This window comes from Phalacrocorax aristotelis, chromosome 7, assembly GCF_949628215.1.
Source record: "Phalacrocorax aristotelis chromosome 7, bGulAri2.1, whole genome shotgun sequence".
Taxonomy (NCBI): Eukaryota; Metazoa; Chordata; class Aves; order Suliformes; family Phalacrocoracidae; genus Phalacrocorax; species Phalacrocorax aristotelis.
In genome coordinates, this window is record NC_134282.1 from 19,708,828 (window position 1) to 19,733,080 (window position 24,253).

Consider the following 24,253-nt stretch of genomic DNA (forward strand, 5'->3'; position numbering starts at 1 on the left):
AATCTTGTGGAGTTTCTGTGATTGGTAACAAGCGCAGACTATGAAGTGAGGACATATAAATAACTTCTTTTAAAAAAATGATTGTGTTAAAGAAAGAAATCCCAAGCTCTAGAACCTTAAGACGAACAAAAATATAAACACCCTATCTTAAGATTAAACAGGAAAAGCAGCAAAAATTGAACAGAGTGACTGCATGCTATTCTCTACAGGAGTATATATTCCTCTGTGTGTATTATGCAAATATACCTACATGTATTTTATATACATGTGTATGTGCACATGGATGCTTGTATACATAATACACACACATAGAGGAAAAAGTGTAATTCTGTCCATTTGCAAATTTTTTCTTTTTGGAACATACAACTGACATAATGAGATTTTTCATACATCTGCAGTGAACACTTTGTATTATCCTCCAGTAACCTGTTATTCTGCCATTTCTCAAATTATTGGCAACTCCTCTGATTAAAAAAGATTATTTTTAATTTTTAATCTGTATGAATTACAGCCGTATTCTAAAAAAAGTTTAAAAGCCTTTAAGTCACCCTGGCTACATTTAAGAGACATAATTCTGCAGAAAAATTAAACTGACCGCAGGATACCATTTAACTGTTATATACATACATTTCGGATGCAATTTTCATGTATTCCCCTCATTCTTCTTTGCATTATGTTAATATAAATGAACATTTTCTCAGCTATAAATTTATTTTCTGGAGGCTTCAAAACTGCATGCATAAAGACTACAAAAATTCTGGTACTAAAAGCATGAAATTATGTGGGGAAAGAAAAAGGATGTTGTATTTTAAGTTTGTTCTATTATGGTAAATTTTTGTATGTTTGATGTTTTACACTGTTACCAAGTTGTAAGTGCTCAGAAAGTCATAATCTTATTTTACAACAAGAAACAATTTGGTAACATTGACATATCAAGGTGTTCCTATTAATCAGAATAAGTGTCCTAATACTTTACTCATGAACTGCATTTAGAGAAAACCTAATTCAGTTACTAAATACAAACTGTGTTAAAATTACAATTAAAAGATTTTTTTCTTCTAAAGCTGTTTCCTCATACTGTTTCATAAAATCTGTTCTGACCATAAGTTCATCTATTCTTCTATTTAAATTGATATTTAAAGGCAGATAGTAATAAATCAGCAATACCAGAAAATGAAAAATTAATCAAGGTAAGGACGTACTGTACGGGCATCATTAGCCTATGACATTAGAGAGAGTTTTCTTAATCCACATATGTCCAAATTGATTACATATATCATACACGAAGCAAAAGGTTAAAACTTCCATAAAGATTTCTGCAAATAGGATGGAAGACAAGGTATATACATAGGGAACGAACATAAATGTACATATTTTTTAAATTGCAGTTATAAGTAATTTTAGAGAAATGAATTTAGTAGGAAAAAATGTAGTTACATCTAAAACCAAGCTTGGAAGACAGGAGAATTCAGGTTAACCCTCTCCTTTATCTCTGTTTTGTCCACAACTCAAAGAGACAGCATGGCCACTACAGGGACTGCCCAAGATATGCAAAAAAAACCCCAGAGTTCTTTGTTGTCAGCGTACTAAAGTTTTTTTTCTCAGGTGCTATGTAGTCCCCCATCTAGATACATTACACGATATCTTGTCCCTTTTCCCTGCTTAGGAAGAGCTGGAAAATAAAAAAATAAAGGGCTATTCATAATCCGCTCCTATTCCACAAGGGTGGTCTTTCACACCCACCTAAGCCTCAAGCAGCTGGTGTTTGTACAGTGGCTGCAACAGACTATGGAGTTTAAACGTCAAGTACAAATCCTTATCTTCATTAGCCATTAAAGTACCTTTTCTGATATAAATCTTCAGCATTTCCACCCACCCTGCCATACCGAAGACTTAGTTTCTATGAACGTGGAATACAGAGCAATGCAAGCAGCACACCCAGGCTCCGGTGGACTGAACAGCCTCTGTAGCTAGGTGAGCATCTTTAACTGGGCTGAGACTGCCAGTCATGGAAACAGGTAACTCATGCTCACTACACAGTCTATGTTCACATCTTATTTCATTTCGCAATGGTACTTCTGTTTTATTTCTTTACTGGAATTTAGATCAAGTGTTTTTTGACTTGAGAACTGGAATAATGGAAATCTTACATAAACATACTTTTAAGTCACAACAATCCTTGCTGCTGTTGGTAAAGAAAGTAGGTTAAGATCATTTAGTTAGGAATTATGAAACAAATCCTTCAAAAATAGTCAAGGGAATTATTGTGGGAATTATTTAACATAACAAAAATTGGAGATCATAGAAAACAAAATCCATCATGGAGAATAAAAGCAGCACTAATCTTGGCTCACTGTGGCTCAGAGTAAGCACATCTCACTTATAAAATATTATAAAAAATGAAAAACCCTGCATGACTAAACATCAGATAACAGTAAGAATGATCAAATGGATGAAATAGTTTTCATATAAGCAACCATATAGACTACAAATTTTCAACCAGAGATAAAATATGACTATGGTGAGTACAGGACTGGAGTCTGTGAAACCATAAAGGATATGAAGAAAGTACATAAAGAATGAAAGTTTGGCTTCCCATCCCAGAGAAGAATTAATGTGCATCAAATGAAATTAGCAGCTAGCAGGTTCAAAACCAACAAAAATGACAGATTCTACACCAAGAAGTAAACTGTGAAATTCTTCTTCTGTGATGTTGCAGGTGTTAAAGAGTTCATGCCGATTCAAAGAGCTTTTGACAAATTCATGGAAGAAGAATCCATCATGAGCTATTAAAGACAAAATTCCCCCCACAAAATGTTTTGCTGAGAACATCTTTAAGCCATGAGCCACTGCACGCTGGCAGATATCTGAGGAAGTTATCACTATATGTTTATCCTGTTCTTACAGCAGATGCCTAGGAAAGAGTATAAATCACTGCAGGAGATAAGATACACTGGGCTATACATCCCTTAGCTTTGATCCAACACATAGCCCTTCTCACAGCTGGCTCCTTTTCTGTTCCTCCCAAACAAGACCTCCATCTATTATTTCTAAACACTGCACATATGATTCAATGTTCTGCACACGAAGTGAACTAAATGTGCTACCCATCTATATGCTTTGAAGATAGCCTAGATTTACTCTGGTAGGAGTGGGCTTTTTACACATAAACTATTGATTTACAAAAAGTGTTCAAAGGAAGAAGTTCCTTGTCAGAGGGAGAAAAAAAAAATCCTAGAATGGAATAGATAAATTTGCCAGATTGGGGCAGATTTACCAAGGTTCAAAGGGCTGCTTTCAGTAGACACAATTTCCCCTCTGCTGCACCTTCTGCAAAAGGGATGGTATTTCCCCAGGGTAGGATTTTATGATGTCATGACCTTAATTTGAGGTTTAAAGCCTCTTGTACAAAACACATCCACACAGTCCCCTAAAAAAGAAAGGTGAAACATGGCTAGAGAAGTAATATGTTTAGCAAGTATGCATAAGTGCAGAATATTTTGTATATTATGTATGTTTCCATTTAACTAGCTCCTCTGTAATGTTTCTATCATTAGAAAAAATGTTGTCCCTATTTTTAAAGCCAAGTTAGTTTTTAGGTAAGTGGGTGAGAGTACTCACCTGAATAGTAGTCCCTTGGTCTGGCAGGGTCAGTGAATGAAGAAATGCCACCTAAATATAAGAATAATGTATGTACTATCAGAATAAAATAATGACATTGTCTTTCTTTATAACATACAAAATCAGATTTAAAGTACTTTTTCTTTCAGAGTCCGTTTCATAAGATACAAATATGAAACAAGGAGTACCTATGAATTTTTTTGGCATCAGTGAGAGAATATAGTATCAGTAAGCTTGTATGTTGTGTCAGATGTTATAGTAGCGTGCTGCATTTAAGCAACATACCCCTGTAGCCTAGAAAAATGCAAACCAACCTAACAAATGTTCTCCAGAACATGTAACGAGTAATTTCTGCACTGAGATTGTTTACTGGTAAAAATGGGCTAAAGCACAGAAAACTGAGGACTAGAATAACACTCCACTGTTTCTGCACTGCTACACAGGAGAAGAAGATGATGTGTACACTGGAACACTCCTTCCTCCGGGTCTTAGTCAAACAGCAACCTCCACAGCAGCAGGATCTCCACAGCGTGTTTCACTAACAGTACCATGGGTTTTATCACAGAATCCTAGAATAATTCCCTGTGGAAGGACCTTAGAAAGTCACTAGCTCAACTCCCACACAGAGCAGGGTTAGCTATGAGATCAGACCAGGTTACTCAGTCAGGACTTTATCTTGTCAAATCTTGAAAACATCCAAGGATGGAGACTGCAGTACCTCCCTAGGCAGCATGATCTGATGGTTGGCTGTCCTAATAGTCATCAGAGAGCCCCCTATGCCAGAGAAACGTGCAATATTAGCATTTAACTAATGTGACGCTTCATGTCTGATCACTCCAGTGGGGTAGGAAATTGGATGCTCCGGCCTCTCATTTTTCACTTAAAACTGCTAAACATATATTGCTACAGGCTGTATCACTAAACTGCAATAAAGCCTCCTGTGAAAAGTACACACATCTGAACAAATAATTTCCCACTACACAAACACCATACCCATAGACAACTTGATGACAGCAGTGAATAAAGTACTCAACATATTAAGTAATCAGACATAAAAAACAAACATTCTGACAACCAACCTCAGCACAGCTGTTGTGACAGGGCTTAGACTTCCAATTAAAACACTGAAATTTATGGGAGTGTTCATATGAAAGTTTTCAGGGCTGTATTTACAACAATTGCTAGACTAAAGATGTGTAAAGATATAACCTTTTTTAAAAGTAAGTATTGCTACAATATGAAAAGCTCTAAAAATATTAATGTAACAATGTTAAAAACATTGTTGGAAAGCTTGAGAATTTTGGTAACAATTTCTCAAGCATCCCACAACCTTCTTCAAACTGTAGGAAATTCCACTAGAATGGACACGAGTAGTAGAAAGCAACATGGAAACTTACTGTGTTCTGGTATGTTTTTATGGCTTCACCACACTTCATTTCAAGTGACATTTTCATTTATATATTATGTGGAACATTTTACTCTAAATAAACATGTTTAAAAAAGGATAAAAGGTATTCCTCTAATTAAAAATATCTGAAAGACATAATTATTGGTTCTTCTCCATATTTAAGAAGAAAAAAGTTGATTTTTTTTCTTCTGCATTGACTTTAATAATTAGCATATATTTAATGGCCTAAAAACTTACTGGAATGGCCTGAATTTCTCTATGTAAGACTTACGGAAGTTTAAAAATATAAGTGTCTCTTATGCAGATTTGACAAAGTGAACAAAATCATATACCTGCGCAGGCTTTCATGATCTTTTTCAGAGGTCCCATAGTGTATATCAATCCAACAAGTATCCCTGCCAGATGCCCAGCAAAAGAAGTCCTGGAAAAAAAGGAAAATATTGTGAGTGATGGAAAAAACAACTTTTTTGTAGGGATCCAGAAGATGGAGTGCAGAATTTATTGTAATTGAGAAAGTCCCTGAGTGAGACCAAGCACAGAGAAATTACTTGCCTGCAAGGACATAGTTCCAAGTTTTCTTTTTCCATAACTACCATAAAATTGCTAGGTATATACAGTTACAGAAGTTACCTAACAAATATCCTGAAGAAGCTGAAAACTAATTGGAGAGATCATTTTAATTGCCTGTTTAAAGGACAGAATACCATTCCCTAAAAGCATTTAAGGTAAAGACTTACTGAGGTAGGAAACTAGTTTTAATCTATAAAAAAGTAAATCCACAGAATTCCTCTGAAATGTCTAGGTGGGATCTACCAAAACCATTTAGTTTCAAGTGAAAGTACAAACACAGTACTTTCTGCCACACTATCAACACAATCCTGCAATTAGTCTGACATAAGCATGAATGCAGATCTGTTGCAATCTTTGTAAGAGTACCTTCAAAATTAAAAGAACAATGAGTGAAATGCTGAGATCCATATTCTTTTCTATACACCCCAATTTTTTTAAAAAAGATCATTGCCTATTTGCATATAGAATGAAAAGGCTCCAGAGGCTTTTGTGAAATCATCAACATGGAAGCATATGTTTACAGTAAATAAGGAGCACTGCCATGACTATGGGGTACTCTAAATTCATAAACCAATTTTCAGCATTCAAACTAAGAGTTTAACTCTTTTGTGCTTAATCAGATTAGATATTAATTAAGAGTAAAATCTTTTGAGTGTAGCCAGGTTTAAACATTATTTATAAATTGCTTGCCTCTATTATGAGGTTAGAGAAGCCAACACAACAAACAGTAAGATTTCCTAGTATAAGCAATATTGAATAACTCAGTCCACTGGATTCATACTGGCTGTCCAAAGATTCAAGTCATATGAACTTTTTTGCCTTTATAAAGTAGAAATGAAACCTCTGTTTAATGTAAAAATACATTACATTTTTTACATTCTGGTCAGAAATCCAAGAGAGCTACATATGTAATAGCATATGCACTCATGACAATACAACTTCCAGTTATCACTGGTAAAAAGTATACAAGAAAATGCACGTCACTAGAGGGAGATAAAGATCAAATCTAGATTCACTCTTCTGCCACCTACTTAACCACAAGCTTTTATTCTGCTATGTAGAGCTGCGGTTCTCCCCCATAAGTAACAAACAATTCTTTTTAAAAGTAACACAAATTCTGATGTGAAAATGTCTAGGTAAGAGGTAGTTAGCAAAATAAAGTATCTATAAGGAACTAATTTTCCAAACAGATTACTCTGGAACAGATTTTTCAAATTTGTGAAAAATACATGCCTGACTTGGAAGATGTCTGTACACTGGAAATATTAAATACTTCGAGATGCCTTATTCTAGGAATCACTAACAGGAGACTGATTCACCTATATTCCTGCCAGTGTTTTAAACCAATTTTTCATTTATCTTGATTTACCTGAGCACAACACTGTTCCACAAAACCCCAAATCAAGATCTTTGCTTGCAATACAGTGAAGCTGTATACTTATACAATATGAATGATCAAACCTTTCAACTTTAAAAAGTCCTTAGGGGGATAATTTCCACTTTCTGTCTATTGATCAGGTTAGCGTACTAAATGCCTAAACACTATTGACTGCTTAATTATAAGTTACATTCAAGGAGTAGAAAGTTAAAATGCATATGTTTAAACAGGGTTTTCTAAATGAAAAATAGTATCAGATACACTGTCATACATCTATACTATCACTGATGTGCAGAAAAATACTATCACATCAAGTTTCCACCATATGCTGTCATTAAATTAATTTGAGTGTGATCAACAGTAGCACCTTGCTACTTGTAATTACTAAGGAAAAGCAGTCTGTAGACAGCTTCCCTTATGTTAACAAATTGCTTAATGTTACAGACAAGCAAACACCACTTCATTTCAGAACGTGTTATATTGTAATTTACTCAAACGATAACACCTTTTTTTGCTAATGCTTGGTATCATTTATAGCATGGAAAACATCTTTATAGATATTTTCCAAATCAACAACTAAAATAGACAGATAAACCGCAATTTTAAAAAAAGCAGTTTTTAAATAAAACTTAATGTTGTCAAAACAAACAAAAATTAAACCACTATGCAGCAAAATTCTGAAGTAGTCAACTTGCACCTTTTTCCAACTGTTTCAAGGATGGGTGAGGGTCCATCCAGAGGACTGTAAGGGTATTTCTTTACCATTATTAGAGGAGAGGAGCGGAGAAGAGCAGAGAAGGAGGAGGACTCTAGCCAGAAGACTACAAACAAATTACTATCTTCTGTTCCCAGGTAAGACTATTTGCTCAACAATTACTAGGACACATAATTTGTGGATACAACCAAGGTAAGAACACCAGAAACAGAAAACAGATTTGGCAAGAACAAATCATGTCAAATCAACCAAAATTCCTCCTTTGACAGGGCAACAAGCCTTATGGAAAGGGAGAATTAGCGTATTATCATACATGCTGTAATAATGCAGCACTGCCTCACAGGATTTGTCATAAAGAAGGCTTAAAAACCTTAAACACTAAAACTACACTAAACAGATCCCTAAGTGGTTGGTAAGCCTGACTTAATACTTATCAATAATACATTATCAAACTTAGGATATGAGTCAAGTGATTTCTGCAAGAGTCTATTCCAAATATTATTTACAAATGATAAGCTAAGAGAAACTGTAAGGGTCATGGGAGATGGCATTACAATTTAAAGCAACCTTGACAAAATGAAGTAGTGGTTTGAAAACAATGGGGTGCAATTCAACAAAGGCAAATATGGAGTTCTGAACTACCACAGAAATCATCAACTATACAAACAGGATAAAAGTTCCTGGCTAGTAGGAGAGCTGCAGGACAGATCCTGGGGCACACATTGAATTGTACAATAAGGCACAGATCAATATGTCACACCACTGTGGAAAAGGCAGGCATTTTACTGGAAATACGTAAACAGGAACATTATCTGGAAATACAACGAAGTAGCCTTCCACTGTACTCAGCGGCATCAGCTGGAAAACTGAGCCCGCTTTTTGCATACTGCCCAAAAGGAAGAGCAACAAAAAAAAAACCCAGAGAGCCCACAAAACAACTTCTCAGAAATGACTGAAAGGATCACAATCACTTAAGTCTATTGAAGAACTCCCTCACAGATACAATAATCTTAAAGTATGGAAAAGATTGTCACAAATAGGAATGAATACACTTGCCACGTTCTCTATCCATAGGATAAGGAGTCATGGACATAAGTCTCGGCAAGAGATTTAAAAACATCTAAGTAGTACAACAGAATGCCTAGAGAAACCGGGGGGTCTCCATCCATGAGGCAGAGGCCTCCCAGATCTTGCTGCGTTCAGGGCCCGTGCTTTCCCACATTTGCCTCGACTTCACAAGGGAAAATGAGAGGCCTACTAAGCCTCTGCAAAGAGCAATCAGAGTTTATTACAGTGATGATCTTTACAGAATCACAGAATCCCAGGTTGGAAGGGACCTCAGGGATCATCTAGTCCAACCTCTCTAGGAAAAGCACAGCCTAGACAAGATGGCCCAGCACCCTGTCCAGACGACTCTTAAAGGTGTCCAATGTGGCCGAGTCAACCACTTCCCTAGGGGATTATTCCAATGGTTGACTGTCCTCACTGTGAAAAATTTTCCTCTGGTGTCCAATCAGAATCTCCCCAAGAGAAACTTGTGTCCATTCCCCCTTGTCCTCTCCATGTGACTCCATGTAGAAAGAGAGTCTCCATCTTCTTCGTAACTATCCCTTAAGTACTGGTACATGGTGATGAGATCCCCTCTGAGCCTCCTTTTCTCAAGGCTGAACAAACCCAGTTCTCCCAGCCTATCCTCATACAGCAGGCTTCCCAATCCTTTGATCATCTTGGTGGCCCTTCTCTGCACCCCTTCCAGCCTGTCCACATCCTTTTTGTATAGCAAGGACCAGAACTGTACACAGTGCTCCAGGTGTGGCTTGACAAGCGCTGAGTAGAGTGGGATAATGACTTCTTTATCTCTGCTGGCGATGCCCTTTTTGATGCAACCCAGCATCCTGTTGGTCTTCTTGGCTGCAGCAGCACAGTGTTCGCTCATGTTGAGCTTTCTGTCCACCAGGACCCCCAGGTCCCTTTCCACGGAGCTGCTCTCCAGCCAGGTGGATCCCAGTCTGTGCTGCACTCCTGGATTATGTTTTCCCAGGTGCATGACCTTAGACTTCTTGTTGAACTTCATAAGGTTCTTGCTGGCCCACTCCTCCAGCCTCTCCAGATCTCCCTGCAGAGCAGCTCTCCCTTCTGGAGTGTCTACTTCCCCACTCAACTTGGTGTCATCAGCAAACTTCATCAGGCTACACTTATGTTATCCACATCACTTATGAAGATGTTGAATAACATTGGGCCCAATATCGATCCTTGGGGGACTCCACTAATGCACTTTAAAAGTGAATTAGACTAAATATTGATAAGTATAAATTACATTTACACACACAAGTTTATATAGATGTATACAAGTTTGTCCTTCTGAAATTATCACTCAGAGCATTTTTTCTGAGATCAGATTCACTCAGATCCTCTGTAACCTTTCTTATTATACAAAAATGTTGACAGGAATTATTCAATTTAAGTCAATTACATGAAATAACTGTTTTACTAATGCAATTAGTATTGTTCCATCCACATGCCTTAGCCCAAAGTGGATACTCCTATTTCCAATGAACTTAAATATATTTGAACAACTGATCCTGAATACTACTTCAGTGTCACTCTTCTTGACATTTTATTACATCTTACAGTGAATTTCAATTTTCAGTAGCTTGTCTTTTTTAAAAAATTGCATAACGGATTTCTTGCCTATGAGGCTGTCTGAGTTTTATCTGAAGACATTGAAGTTAATGGCAAAAGTACAACTGTTTTCACAAGGCAGGATTATATGCAAAATTTAGAACTAAATGCCATGGATTTTGGCTGAAAAGAAATTAATAAACAGTTTACAAAAAGCACAAAATAAGTTGTGTGAAGAAGTCTTGGCCAAGCACACACTACCAAGGCTCCTTTCACTTGCATTATAAATTCCACTATTCTTTCTTGTCTAACCCAGAAGCCTAAGGTTACTCCTGTTTTTTGCTTTTTATATACAGTAAATAACCCTGGCTATAATTAAAAACTCTTGCAATATCAGCAATAAAGCAACCTCCATTATCAACCTATTCAAAAATCGGCTTTTTACACTATTCATAAGGATAGCAATGGCTTTACTGGAATGTATATTTTATTAGGTAAAAATTTACTGGTATTTTTCCGCTAGGCTAATGAAGAAACATTCTCGTGATTGCAACATGATAAACTACTGCCTTTTTTCCTGCTGGTTAATAAAGAAAAATTGGCGGATGATTTTTTTTCCCACAGTACAATTTTCAGTTTCTATTATACAAGCTGAACTTCAATGGGAATAAAAACAGGGTTCTTAACTTTTTAAATTGCATATTTTTTCTCTAAATGTCAATGAGCTTTATCAGTATTAACTAATGTTCTCCCTGGTACAACAAAATTCAAATGATGTCTCATTTAACTTTTTGTTTGAAAATGTAGATATCCCCAGAGATCTTATTTATCTCAACCATTCACTTCATACTAATGATAATTATGCAATATATCTAAATACTGTTTCCTGAAGACATTTGCCATCAAGCTGATGTGTACATTACTTCAGAAAAATCTTCTAAACAGAATTAATTATACTTTTTCATTTGGCTGTGTAATTTCCATGAAAACTGGTATCACTAGAGGGAAAACCATTTGGACTGCATTTGCTTTTCATCTATGAGAGATTCTGACCCGATGTTTACAAGCCTCTCAGTATTAATTTTTACATTAATATTGTTCCCATATCCTTACAATGAATTCAGATCAGTTCCTCACTGTTGGTGAATTTATCCTGAATTGTTTCAATTCTGTGATGGCAGTCACCCAACAACAAATGAAAACAGAGCAAGGAAGTCTACACCTACAATTTAATTTCCATAACTAGTTCTTAACAGCAAACTCCAAAGCCTGGTAGGCATTATTATTTACACATGGAAGTCTACCACAGGACAAAGCCACTTATTTAGCAACAGAAGAATGGCTTTGTCTTAAGCTATTGTTGCAGTCTTCTGTCAAAAGATCTTACTACCACACACCTCCTATTCCAAGGCTAGGCTAGGAAGCATGCCTTCACTGAACAAGTGAACAAAGGAATAATATTAAAGTGATGCACTACAAGACTCTAGACCAAATTCATTTTTGAAAACAATTAATTTTTTGAGACCATGGGAATCAAATCCTTGTATTTATACACAGTTTATTTCCAGATTACCACAAACACAGTCACCTGCACATGGCAATTTAAACACTTTGCTACAAAATTTAATCTTGCTTAGAAAGTAGGCCATGTAGTTAATTTACCAGTGCTAAACAACCTACCTGAATGCAAATTAAACAAAATTAAATGATTTCATAAGTAATAGTCAACTTGTTTTACACAGCCTTATGCAGGAAAATGCTATTGCTTGTTTAAATGGAAATAGAAAACTTGTTAGCAATTTTCTAACATGTTGGGAAAATAGCGTAGAAAAGCAAAAGCTAAGTCTGACAAAAGAATGGAAGGCTATAAAATGGTTCTCATCATGTAATGGCATTCCTGTCAAACCTGGGGGTTTTTTTTTGTTAATTGGTTGTTCTTGGCCCTTTTGGTCCTGAGGGACAGTTCTCATCAATAAACAACAAAATAACCAGTTCAACAGTAAATCTGATTGATAACTAGTGATGACTCGGTGATATCTCTAAGCATTAAACAAGTGAGAAATTAAAAAAGCAGATGAAATAGGAAAATAGGCACACACAAAAGATCTCATGAGGTTAAGTTTATTAAACCTATGCAAAATACTTGTATTCACACCAGATGCTGTACCAGGGTTGAGACTGAGAAGGGTAAAAGGCAAAATCAGCAAAATTTAAAACCAAATTTGTCAAAATATGTTCTTATCTTTTCAAATTTATATAAATTGGTTTTGTGAGGTTTTTTGATTTTTTTTAATGAAAAGCTCAGTATTCCTATTATGTTAACCTGTTTTGATCGCAACCTGCTTTGAGGTTTTGATTTTCCATAGATCCTTGAACCCAGGTGAAATGAAGCAACAACTAATTGTCACTGTTGATTCATTATACATTACAACTGTATAACTTTTCAATTGTCAACTATGAACGCTTATGACAATGATGGCCATCTCTATTGCCCAATGTAGTTCTGTTCCTGTGCTCTTATTCGTGTGGGGGATAGTTCTCAGTTTGCAGTCTTCTCTTTTTTTAAGATTAAGAGCTCTAATAAGCTTAAGTTGCCAAAAAAAGGAAAAAGTCAACAGAACTGCCTCACATCTACACTTAGCAATATAGTTGGTTTAGAAAAAATTATGAAGAGAAACATGGAAACAAACTTAAGGTTAGATCTAATTTAGAAAATAGAAAAAAACTCAAGAAAGAAGAATTATACACTTTACGGAGTGTATCATCCATCTATTTGGAAAACTTTATCAGACTCCTGAAAGTCAGTAACTATAAAGCCTACCAAAACACAGGGCAAGAGGAGGCCTAGAAAAATGCCTAAGTCGGTTTGCAGAGATGCAGTGAGCTACAGAAATGTTAGACATCTCTGAGACTCTCTGAACTCCAGAATAGCAAGTCTCACTATTCTGACAAACTGTGAAAAGAGCAATCCTGGACAGTCACAATATCAAACCTCAACATTTCTGAGCACTGAAAAAATAACATTCTCTATTCTTCTCCATACCTAGCTTTCCACTCTCCCATTATTTTAATCCTTTGTTACCCTTACTTTTCTGAAAAAGAAGTTTGAAACAATCTGTAATGTCCAGCTTCCAACTCCAAAATGTCATCTTTGTCAATCTGATAAATACCTGAGTTAGTTAAAAACAACCTGAAAGACAAGCTTTTCCTTTAATAGTGAGCATAGGTAAAGCACCTCCATGCAAAAGGGATAGATGACTTAAGATACCACATGCCCAATTCTGGGAGATGGATAGAGATTAAATGTAAGATAACTTTTCACTTGCCTGTTCTTCCATTAAATAATCCCAAGGATTGCTATAAAAAGCCTACATCTCAATATCCTTACTTTACGGAAGGGGAAGATGAGAAGGATATTACATGTCTTTTTAAAACTCAACCACTAAACTCATGTTTTTCCTCTACCAGATGCAGTATCATATGCTCATGGTTTTACTTCAGACATAATCTTCCTTCATTATCCTTTAATAATAAAATAAATAGTATTAAACATTTCACCAAATAAAAACTATGTTCAGCTAACACAACAGTTTACATTTTTCAGAAGAATGTTTTTAATCCACCAAAAACTTTGGGTTTATGCTTGCGGTAACGCCGTGCAAGTGACCTCTCAGCTCACACTTAAAATTGCATTTGGAACAGAGCACTCTTCTTCCATCTTTTAATCTAGGATTCCTTGCTGCACTCAATCAGGCAATAAGTCATAAAGCAATAAAACCGGTGTTTAACATAAGTAGTATTTGAATTCTCATTCTGGTCTAGAAAATGTTCTATCTGCTACATCACAGTGTCTGATGAAGAGTATGTCAGTATTGCTCCCCCCCTTTTTTTGTTAATATTTCTGAAAAGTAGGAAATTGTACATAAACTATGATTTAGTAGTTTGTTAAGTTTGGTGTCTGTATTTTGCATATATTCTCCAATATGATTGACAGTTATAAAATATTATACATGAAAACTACCAATTTGCAACTAGAAGTCCAGAAATCAACTGCCAAAGAAGAGAGAGGCACTATTCTCAGAGAGGTAGGGGCAGATGAACTGTGCTGGCAAAACTGAGCACACAGGAAAACTGAGGGAGATGATCCGCAAGAGTGCAGGACAGTGAAACCGCATGAAATTTGTGGAATACCAGATGATAGCTTCATCATAAATTAAAGGAGTGACTACAACAAATGGACAGAAGGGACTAGGACAGAAATAGCAAGCAAACGGTGAAATGCTGTTTGGCTAATGAAGCCTTTGGCACTACAGTATATTCATTTGGTTACGCTGTTGAAAACGTATGTCCCTCTTCCTTGTCCATCAACTTCTGCTATGTCCCTCAAATACTTAGTAATACCTTCTGGGCACAGTGCTCAAAATAGGGGGTGTTAAGGAAAAAAGCAGAGTGTAGCCTCAACACTTAACTGTAGCCCCAACACTCCATTTGGATACCAGCTAATACTACACATACTTCATAATACATTTCAAACTACTTCAGGTAGCCCAAATCTCTTCTAACTTTGAAATATTAAATGCACTTACCCTGGGGAGATTAAATGAATAGCCACCAGCTCCACCCAACAAGCATATTTACTGGGTATCTGCCATCCAAGGACACTGCTGACTCTTCCTGGATTGTAATGGTTGTTAAGAACTTTCAAAGCAAACAAGACTCCTGCAAACAAGAAGAAATCACATAAAGAGATAAATACTTGTGACCAAATAATAAAGAACTGCAAACAACTTTACTGAAACTGAAGCATCATGCAGTTTCACAGCACCAGGAAGCATACTGTTGCATGCCAGAACAGAGTTCTAAGCTGTTTTTCAGCGATATTTTTCAGTGACTTTAAAAAAAAAAAAAAAGATAAAAAAATACATATTTATATAAAAGCCAATTCTAAGTTGCTTTTTAATATTATTCAGATATTCAAAACAACACAAACATAATTTCTAAATGGGAGTTCTAGTTGAAATAGTTGACAAAATTACTGAATGCAAAAAAATGTTCCTTGAGTTGAGAAAAGCCATTATGGAGAACAAGACAAACTGATGCACATGAAGCTCAACAGTAGGCTCAAATTCTGAATTAAGAGAAAAATCATCTTACATATGCTCCAGAATCAATTGTTTCTGAAAAAAAGTAGATAAACTGCCTTTAATCACAGTAAATAATCATTCATTTCTGATTGATTGCAACTGTTTTATCATGCAAGCCATAGCCGATATGACAGAATGAATTCACATAATTTACTGGAACTTCAAAAATGGTTTTGAAAAAGTTCCTCTCAAGAGAAAGCGCACACAACTGTTTAAAAAGAAATTCTGAAAAATCAACACAGAAAATATTTGACATGGAAAAGACAGAGTTGAACATCAATACAGATACACTAAATAAAAAAATGAAAAAGGTTTCCTCCCCTTCTAACACCATAGAAAATAAGAGATAGCAAAATTCCTTAACCTATTCAGTGATGTAAATATTGTTATTCTAGGATCAAATATAAACAGGAGTGTGTATATGCACTTACACACATGCTCATGCTATTTGCTGCGGATAAAACTAGACTTGTTCAGAAACTATAAATTTACTAAAGGCAAGAAATATTCAATAGCAGCAGTGTAGTTTAGGAATCATCCCTCATCTTACCAGAACCCTGTCTGTACAGCTTCAATTTTTAATTTTTTTTTTTAAGGTTTAAGTGTTCATTGGAACTGCCTGACCTGGTACATTGTCAGGTTCTACCCAGAAGGACAAGGAGCAGGTCTATTTCATCCATTTAAAATAAAATAATGGAAAAAAATAAAATCCAGGCATCCTAAAACTCTTAAAACCTGGTACAGTGAATGGGTCCATAAATATGCATGCACATTGGCTCTTAAAGGAACAGTTACTGTCAGGAAAATTCTTGTATTTTCTTTAGCAGCTGTTCCATATACATGCCACTTGCCCCAGCTGAAGAGAAATTACCTACGCTGAAGGTCATGTTTAGAATGTTGAGTGTTTAGAATGATCAACTATGGATACCTAACTTTGTCAGAGCTCCTTTAATCTGCTGCCCGCATAATGGTCAAATGCATGCACACATAGGCGCAGTCCCACATTTCTAAGCTTGGAACACTCAAGAGATGCTGCAGAAGGTAAGTCGCATCAGAACAGGTTGCAATACTTGATGCTAGAACTGAACTATCTTGCAGCACGTGTAAATTAAAATCCACTTAGGTAATCCCTAAATTGACAAAAAGCTTGCCACAAATGTCTTAGTAGATTAGATGCTTAAGTCCCACTCTTTTTAGTTCACTAAAAAAAAACAAATCAAAAATACATGTTCCAGCCAATATTGTAGCATGGCTGACACAAGCCTCTTGCAAGGAATGAAATGGGGACCCCACCTGGCCCACTGCCAATGCTTGCCCTGCCTGTCTCAGCACCACTGCTGTTCAGTAATTTGATCCCTTTTGCCATAAAGCATGGGAATCCATAAACCTGCATAACCTGGAAAATTATATTGCTAAACCTAACTTCCCTTCTGATGGTTCGAGAAAAGGGACATACAAGTTGCTATCTGGCTAAGTGAGAAACCGGAGACTAACATAGTGAAAACACCTCACAGTGAAATCTCAACACTACTCAACTATATGGTAGCATTATATTCCCAGTTATACAGTATAAAGAAACTTCATCATAAAATTCTTTAAGTATTCTCCCTTCTCATTCCTGGTAAGAACTGGGTTGATACCAAGCTGTTTTAAAGGTGTGGGCTGAAAGGAACATATAGGAAAAACCTCATGTGTGGTGCGTTATGTAAGTGAATTTCACAGATTCTAGGTCTCAACTTCTCATCCTGCTGTCCAGGATGATACAAGAAGAGAGGTTCAAAAACAAGCTTGATGGCAGCACCTCCCAGTTGTTCAGAGAATAATATTACAGAGTATACTTCCCACACAAATCACCTGGTAATAGCTGGAGTACCATATAGGAGCTAACCCAAGAAAGTCCAGCTGAGCCTGGAGTAAGCACACATATTACAGTCATTTTACCACTGATAATAAATATTCGGTAGGGTTCTGCAGTCACTGTTAGGGAACAGCAAGAGCAAGATGCTCCGCAAAGGAAGGGTATGCAAAGGGAACAGGGAGGCAGGCAGCAGCCTCCCCAGTAGGGGCCCAGTCCCATAGTTCTTGAGCAAAGAGCACAGGGCAGACTGGTATTGGTGGGGGGAGGTTGGCCAGGAGCCCAGATCAGCAGCCACACCTTCGTGACAAAGCAGGGCCAAGGAAAGCCAGGAAGTGAAATCAGGGCCCACGTGAGAAAAGCACATGGCCAGGCACAGATGCCATGTAGCTCAGACAGGAACAACACAGAGGGCTTGAGCTTAAATTCAGCTGCTGAGCAATGGGCAAAAAGGCCCCCAGTGAGGCTTCTCTCAGCCATCTCACACACCTCTTTTCCCACTAGTCTGAGGTGGATGGGAGCGGCCCCATATCAGAGCTGTCCTTGAGTACAGGCAGCCAAACCCCTCAGGGGAAGAGGTTGCACTCAGGGATCCTACAGCCACTATAAAGCCCAGTATTAGAAGGGGGCATGTCTTGTTACCAAAGGGTGGGCAACCAGGAAATATGTGAAGCTCCAACTGAGCAACTACCAGGATGTTCCAACTAGTATCGATTCCAATACCATGGGGAACCCTCGGAGGTCTTGAAGCCCCTTTCTCAGAGGTTGAAAAGGAGGGCTTGCCTTCAAATGCTAGGTCCCAATGACAGCATGAGCACAGCATGTTGAAGTACATGCTTTAACTTAAAAGAAATAGGATAACTTTATTGACACAACAACCACATACATGCATATGAATGTATATCTATCCATTTTCTGCATTCAAATATTGCTATATAGTACCTATTAATATTAATTTTACATAAATTGAACCACCTCTGTGCCTTACCTGAAAAACCTACAGCACAGTTCATTTCATATGAAGGATCATTCAGAATTTTCATAAGCATGAATTCCAGCACCATATAAACCACTCCAATCAGCACTGAAAATACTGCAATTATGTATGCAAACCATATGCTCTTAAGCTTTTTTTCCAGCATTATCCCCTTCCAAAGCATGGAAACCATGTTATAATATAAATGCCAGTCATCTGCATGGTGGACAGGGGAAAGCAGTAAACGCTGCCAGTTCTTTCTGTAGAAGCCTTCATTTACGCTGATACACACTTCAGGCAGTGGCCTCACAGGATTCAAAAAGAGGAAAATATTCAGTGCGAGTACCCCTAGGGTAACAGAAGGAATGTTCTGGAGTCCAACTTGAGAAATTTGATAAAGCAACAAAAGCAGTCCAGCATTGACTCTTCCCTGCCTTCGTTGCATTATTACTTTTTATTCAAAGAAATGTGAAGATTATTCCAATTTCTAGTCTTTTGCTTGAATTCAAAACCATACAAGTTTTAGGAATTCTGAAAGAAAAAAGATAACTGCATTATTATACATATACAGGGGTGTTTTCAAGCTCATTACTGCTTTTTTTACAAAAAAAAAAAAACACCACGCCAGCAAATTCTTCAAGCTAATCAGATGAAACCCCGTTCTAAAAATCAGAACAAAAATTCAGGTGAGAAAAAAAATAATCACAATTTCTAAACTGGTAAAAGACAGAAATAAAAGGAATTTATACAGATTATCCAGAGAAGCATTGTGAGAAAAAGGGGTCTGCAACCTCTCTTTCATGCCCCTGGATGGGCTTTACTTCATCTACAAAATTCCTGAGTGTTCTAGTCATGTTCTCATTAATATCCTGATTCACTCACAATTATTAAAATTTCAGGAAGGAAACCAGTTAAAAGTTCTGCTCTAGAGTCTCGGTTTGCAGGCTTCCCCCCTTTGCTACATACATAATTGTTTTTTCCACAGACCTTTTTCCAACTTTTACAAATATGCAATACAAGCTAAGAATGAAAATTAAGCTACAATTTCAAAAAAGTAACAGACACACAGGTAAGTACTCCTAAATATAAGCTTTGAAAATTGTTATTGCTTTCCTAGTGACTAGACTTCAATGTTTAGTTAAAACCATGCGATGAAAAAAAAAAGGTAGGAGGAAAGCAGACGGAAGAACAGCACATAAAACATTTCCAGACAGTTCTAGCAAAATACTCACCTCTGCCCTATTTATGCCAGATAAAATGGAGGATGAAAAAGGGCTGTAAAAGTTCTAAATCTAGCTAGAAATAGGGTTACTCTGACAGAAACTGAGAAAGGGCATCGAGCTAACCTGTGCAAGCCCATAAAGAGAGGAGGGAGGAAGTTGCATTGGAGAATACAACAGAAGGTGGTGTGATGTTTTGAGAGTGGAACCACCTGCAGAAGACAGGAAGAGACACTGAATCTCAAGTAGGTTCTGAGGGCTGCCTCAGCTTGGCCAGTACTATTTTTAGTTCTCAGAAGTCTCCAAGGTGGCCCAACAATAGCATGGCCATTCCTCTCCACCTCTTGGATGCTAGTTCTTGCCAAGCTATCGAAGATACACAGTACATTATTTCACAGAAGTATGAACGATGCAGAGCCAACAAAATACACTTACTCTTCAAAACTTCACCATCAGGTTTCAAATAAACCTTCCTGAGATATCTAGATATATACAGAATTCTCATCTCAACACCCCATTCACCTCCTTTTCCATTATATTAAAAAATAAGTAGAATAAGTTGCTAATATACTAACTTTTTATTTAGTTTCAATTCATTTCCAATTCATTACATCAGATGCTTCCTCTGTAAACATTTTTATTAGATAAACAAGAACAATCTAAGTCTTCTGGAGGACAGGAGGAAAAAGACACCTTTGTAAGAAGAAAAGGACAACAGCTCAAGAGGCAAAATTTAACATTCTACATTATGTCTATTAGGATTTACTAAATTGCACATTTCTACAGACAACTGGTATGCCTGCAAACCCTTTACTAAACATTTTTCTTTAGGTATTCAGAGTATCGTTAATAATTTGATCAGGTTGCACTGCACCAAGTAATAGAACAGATGGAAAAGAAGGAAGTCACCCCTGAACGATGTTATCCCATAACAGCAAAAGGAACTATGAAACCTGCACAGGGTTGAACATCAAAGAAGATCATCTAGGGGCCAGTCTACCTCCTCTACTTTATATCTAAATGAGAGAGGCATATACTTCCATGCTAGTTCACACACATAATTAATGCCACTTCTTATAGTTAATTATTCTAGTGCCTGGATTTCTCTTTAAATTGAATTTATGCTTATTATAGCACTTTAAAAGAAGAAAAAACCTCCTGGTCACATCCTCCAAACAACTGTAGTAGAACAGAATGCAAGTAAATGTATTTGCTACATTAAAAGGAAACTGACTGCATTTTTTCCCATGGTCTAATCTCAGGGATGCTACATGACATTTGAGTCTTGCCCAAAACAGAGTGGAAAAACAGAAACACACTTTATACCAGGCCTCTTGAACATGTAACTCTAACTACACTGGTGCCTTTGAAAACCGGTTTCTAATCCTTACAATTTAAACACAGAGACCACAGCTGTAATCCCTACGAAGTTCAAATGAGCTAGGACCTTGTAAAGTGTAAATTGATTGTTGCAGATGATAATTAACATTGTAAGCCTTTGACTTCTTAATGTCAGCATCACAAAAAAGTACTCAGATAATCAGTGTTTAATCAATGTCATTCTCTTTTTTCCCACCGCACGCTCTGATACCAGGTATATCAACATCCCCCAACTGTTCTTATATGCATCTGGCCAAACCTCCGACTTTTCTCGTACCACTGACACAGCTAAACTTTTTCCCACCACAAAGCAGTTGACATAAAACCTGTTAGAATGTAAAAGTCAACATTGTTTAAACCCAAGTTATGTGGAAACCCCAAAAGTTTGCCTTACCATGTTGTTCAAATTGCCAAATGCTACAATCTTGAGTTTCCCTCCCTTTTGATGCTTTCTAATGCCCAATTTAAATACTTCTAACATATATGCACCCTAGGAAAAGAAACCCTCATACAGCATTTATCCATACAATAACCATGTAACATGACTGGGAATGGTTTACACCACAATTACAGTAGCACCATGTATTGTAAATCATTCCCACTATTGGGAGCAATCAAAAATGCCAGCCAAGACACATTATGTGTTTGATTATAAAGGAATAAGATACAAGAAAGAAAACAGTAGTTATTTGAGAGACTTCTGGAATGCAACTCACTTAAAATATATAGAGCTTTCGACAGTTTGAACATTCTTCCTCAGCCCCTACTCTGTTTATTAAAAGTGTAATGAGGCTTGAAACAATGAAGCACTTATTCCTTTTTCTTTTTTGAAAACATGCCACCCACTTCAAAATGTACAAATTTCCAGAACAGACTTGAAATGGACATTTGTCTTGCATCTAGGCTGCCACGTGTCTGCATTTTTGTCACCTACTCAAGATAAATGTCTGAACTAAATATTCTTGGAATTTGTTTGTTTGTTTTGTACTAACCAAGTGCAAATCATTTAAACTTTTATTTTTACTGTGACGACCCCCCTTCCTCACTTGGCAACTGTAAAATATTATGACTTCATATTACTGAAAAATAATGTAATAAAGTAAATATTTTAGTAAATACCAGTTAAAATGAAATCTTACACTGTCTTTTCCTATAGCTGTAACTTGAAGTTACAAGGAAAAGAATCTCCTTGTGCCCCTTGCTCCCCCCAAAATGGACGGAACTACCCTGAAATTTTGATTTATGCTTATGTGAAGCAAAATCCAGCCCGTTACCCTTCTCCTTAAAAATAATAATAAAAAAAAAATCCTGTGACATAAGCCTAGATTTTTATGAGTAGACAGATGTGTGACATCTCATTCCCACTGAAGGTGAATGCAGCTGTGATCTACAGATTTTGCTGTTACCTGCATGGCACATCCTGATCTTCAGATCTGTCACCAACCTTCTCTCTAGAACTGCTTTGTTCTTCTCATTGCTTTGTAAAAATGGTTGGTAACAGAGGTACCTTAGTATTGTATAACCCTCCACTGACAGAAAAAAAATCCCAGGGTTACCCTTGCAGTTCAGATCAGGAGTACAACTTTTAAGTGAATTTCTCCATTGCCCCCGCTGACTTCACTGTGGTTCAATTGTGGAGTAGCCTGAGAGTGCATGAACTAATCTCTTTTCAGACAAAACTAAACCAGGAGATGTGTTCCAGGGAAAAACCCAGTGCACTCCAGAAAAAAACCGGGCATTCAGCCGACGTGTCCTGCTTACAGCTAGCCCAATGTAAAAAAACACTTGAAACATGTAAAGGGTGAATATCAGATCCTGAGCGTAACCCGTCTCACACTACAGATAAGTCTCAACAGGCCCATACTACTTGTCTATGAAGATACAAAGACTTATGCACGCAAAGAATGAAAGAGAAACATTGGTTTGTGGCAAAAGAAGAGTCCTACAAAGGAAGCAGAAGCAAAATGTAAGCCCTCTTACTACTGCCCTCAAACTTTGGAAGCTGGGGGGGAGGCATAAAAAACAAACAAACAAAAACAACAACAAAACACAATCACACACAAAAAAGCAAGAAAAAACTTAAAAATATGAAACATAATGAACCATTCTGTTTATATTTAATATATATGCAAGGAGAAGGTCAGCCACAGCTGTCAGTTACAATAAGCTTTGAAACGTATAGTCAATTACATACTATATAACAAAAGACAACGTTCTGACATAATTATAAAAGTAATTACTTTATAAAGAATGACTTATGGATTAATCAAATGTGCCTTTAAAGGGCATAATGTGTGTCCGTTCATAAAGGAATACTGAACTTTAAACTGAAAAAAACACAATGCTTCAGAATTTGGTATGAGAAGTCATACATCTGTAATACAAATGCTTGAAAATAATTTAAGTCAGTAATTACCTTGCTGAAAGGAAACAATACAAAGTTAAATATCAACATAAATGACTGCATAAAAGGCTAAGTCACAAAGTCTTTTATCTTTCTTAATATGCCACATTTTATTTTAAATGTCCTTCAAAGTTTTCTGTGAGAATAAGGAAGTTCCTCTGCCTTTTATGTCTGCTTCAGCATGAAGACTGGAAATGTTTTATAGTTCTTTAATCCTCTTAAATACTACTAAAAAGAACCCCTTAACAAAATTAGCTTTCAAGCTAAGAACTTCAACTTAAAACTGAAAATTGTGTTTTGAAGGGTGCGACAATTACTATTCACAATAAAATACATATATCTTAAGCAATACGTGCCAAGAATACTTTTGGATACCTTATCCCAAAATAAATTAGACAGCTTTTAGAGGAGAGAAGGGAGGGAACTAGGTCAAATCTCATACTCTGCCTCACATCTTAAGTATGAATATCTGAGACACTATGCATTTAGGCTTTTAATTGACTCATTAGTTTGACTACTACTATTCAATCTAAAACCAAACATACTTAAAGGCTGCAACCTGTCCATCCTTCAATTAAAATACAGAATTATTCAAATTGTTTAACTATAATTATTAGCTTGCAATATCACTGGAAGCCCTGCCAATTTTGGACTTATATTTTAATTCACAAAAATCAATTTACTTTATATTTATCATATATTTAAATTTAATTTTAGTCAATATACAAATCTAAACATCAGAATGAGCATCCACTGGACTTTTCTTTAAGGCTTATCATTGTGAAGACCAGTTATATTCTCTGTCATTGTTTGATACTAGTAACGTTATCTCTAAAATGTGCTTAAGATATTTTATTGTCCACCTTCATTTCCTACATGGCATCCACTTCTAACTTAAAGTCTTGAAATTATTCAGTTGGCTACAATGATACTGAAGTCATAGCAAGCAACGCTTCCTTA

The 24,253-nt window shown here is 36.5% G+C and overlaps 1 protein-coding gene across 4 annotated transcripts in view; it reads right to left on the minus strand.

Moving 5' to 3' along the window:
• The window catches only part of RHBDD1 (rhomboid domain containing 1), a 199,644-nt gene that overhangs the window by 172,140 nt on the left and 3,251 nt on the right, over positions 1-24,253 (minus strand). For all 4 annotated transcript variants that reach the window (XR_012661539.1, XR_012661538.1, XM_075099195.1 and 1 more), the window contains exons 2-5: positions 18,302-18,820; positions 14,901-15,033; positions 5,362-5,450; positions 3,622-3,672 (exon numbers count right to left, since the gene is read on the minus strand). Coding sequence is in view for 2 of the 4 variants with exons in the window: in XM_075099195.1 (XP_074955296.1) it covers positions 3,622-3,672; positions 5,362-5,450; positions 14,901-15,033; positions 18,302-18,734 (706 nt within the window). In the remaining 2 variants the exon portion in view is untranslated. The remainder of the gene's footprint in view (positions 1-3,621; positions 3,673-5,361; positions 5,451-14,900; positions 15,034-18,301; positions 18,821-24,253) is intronic.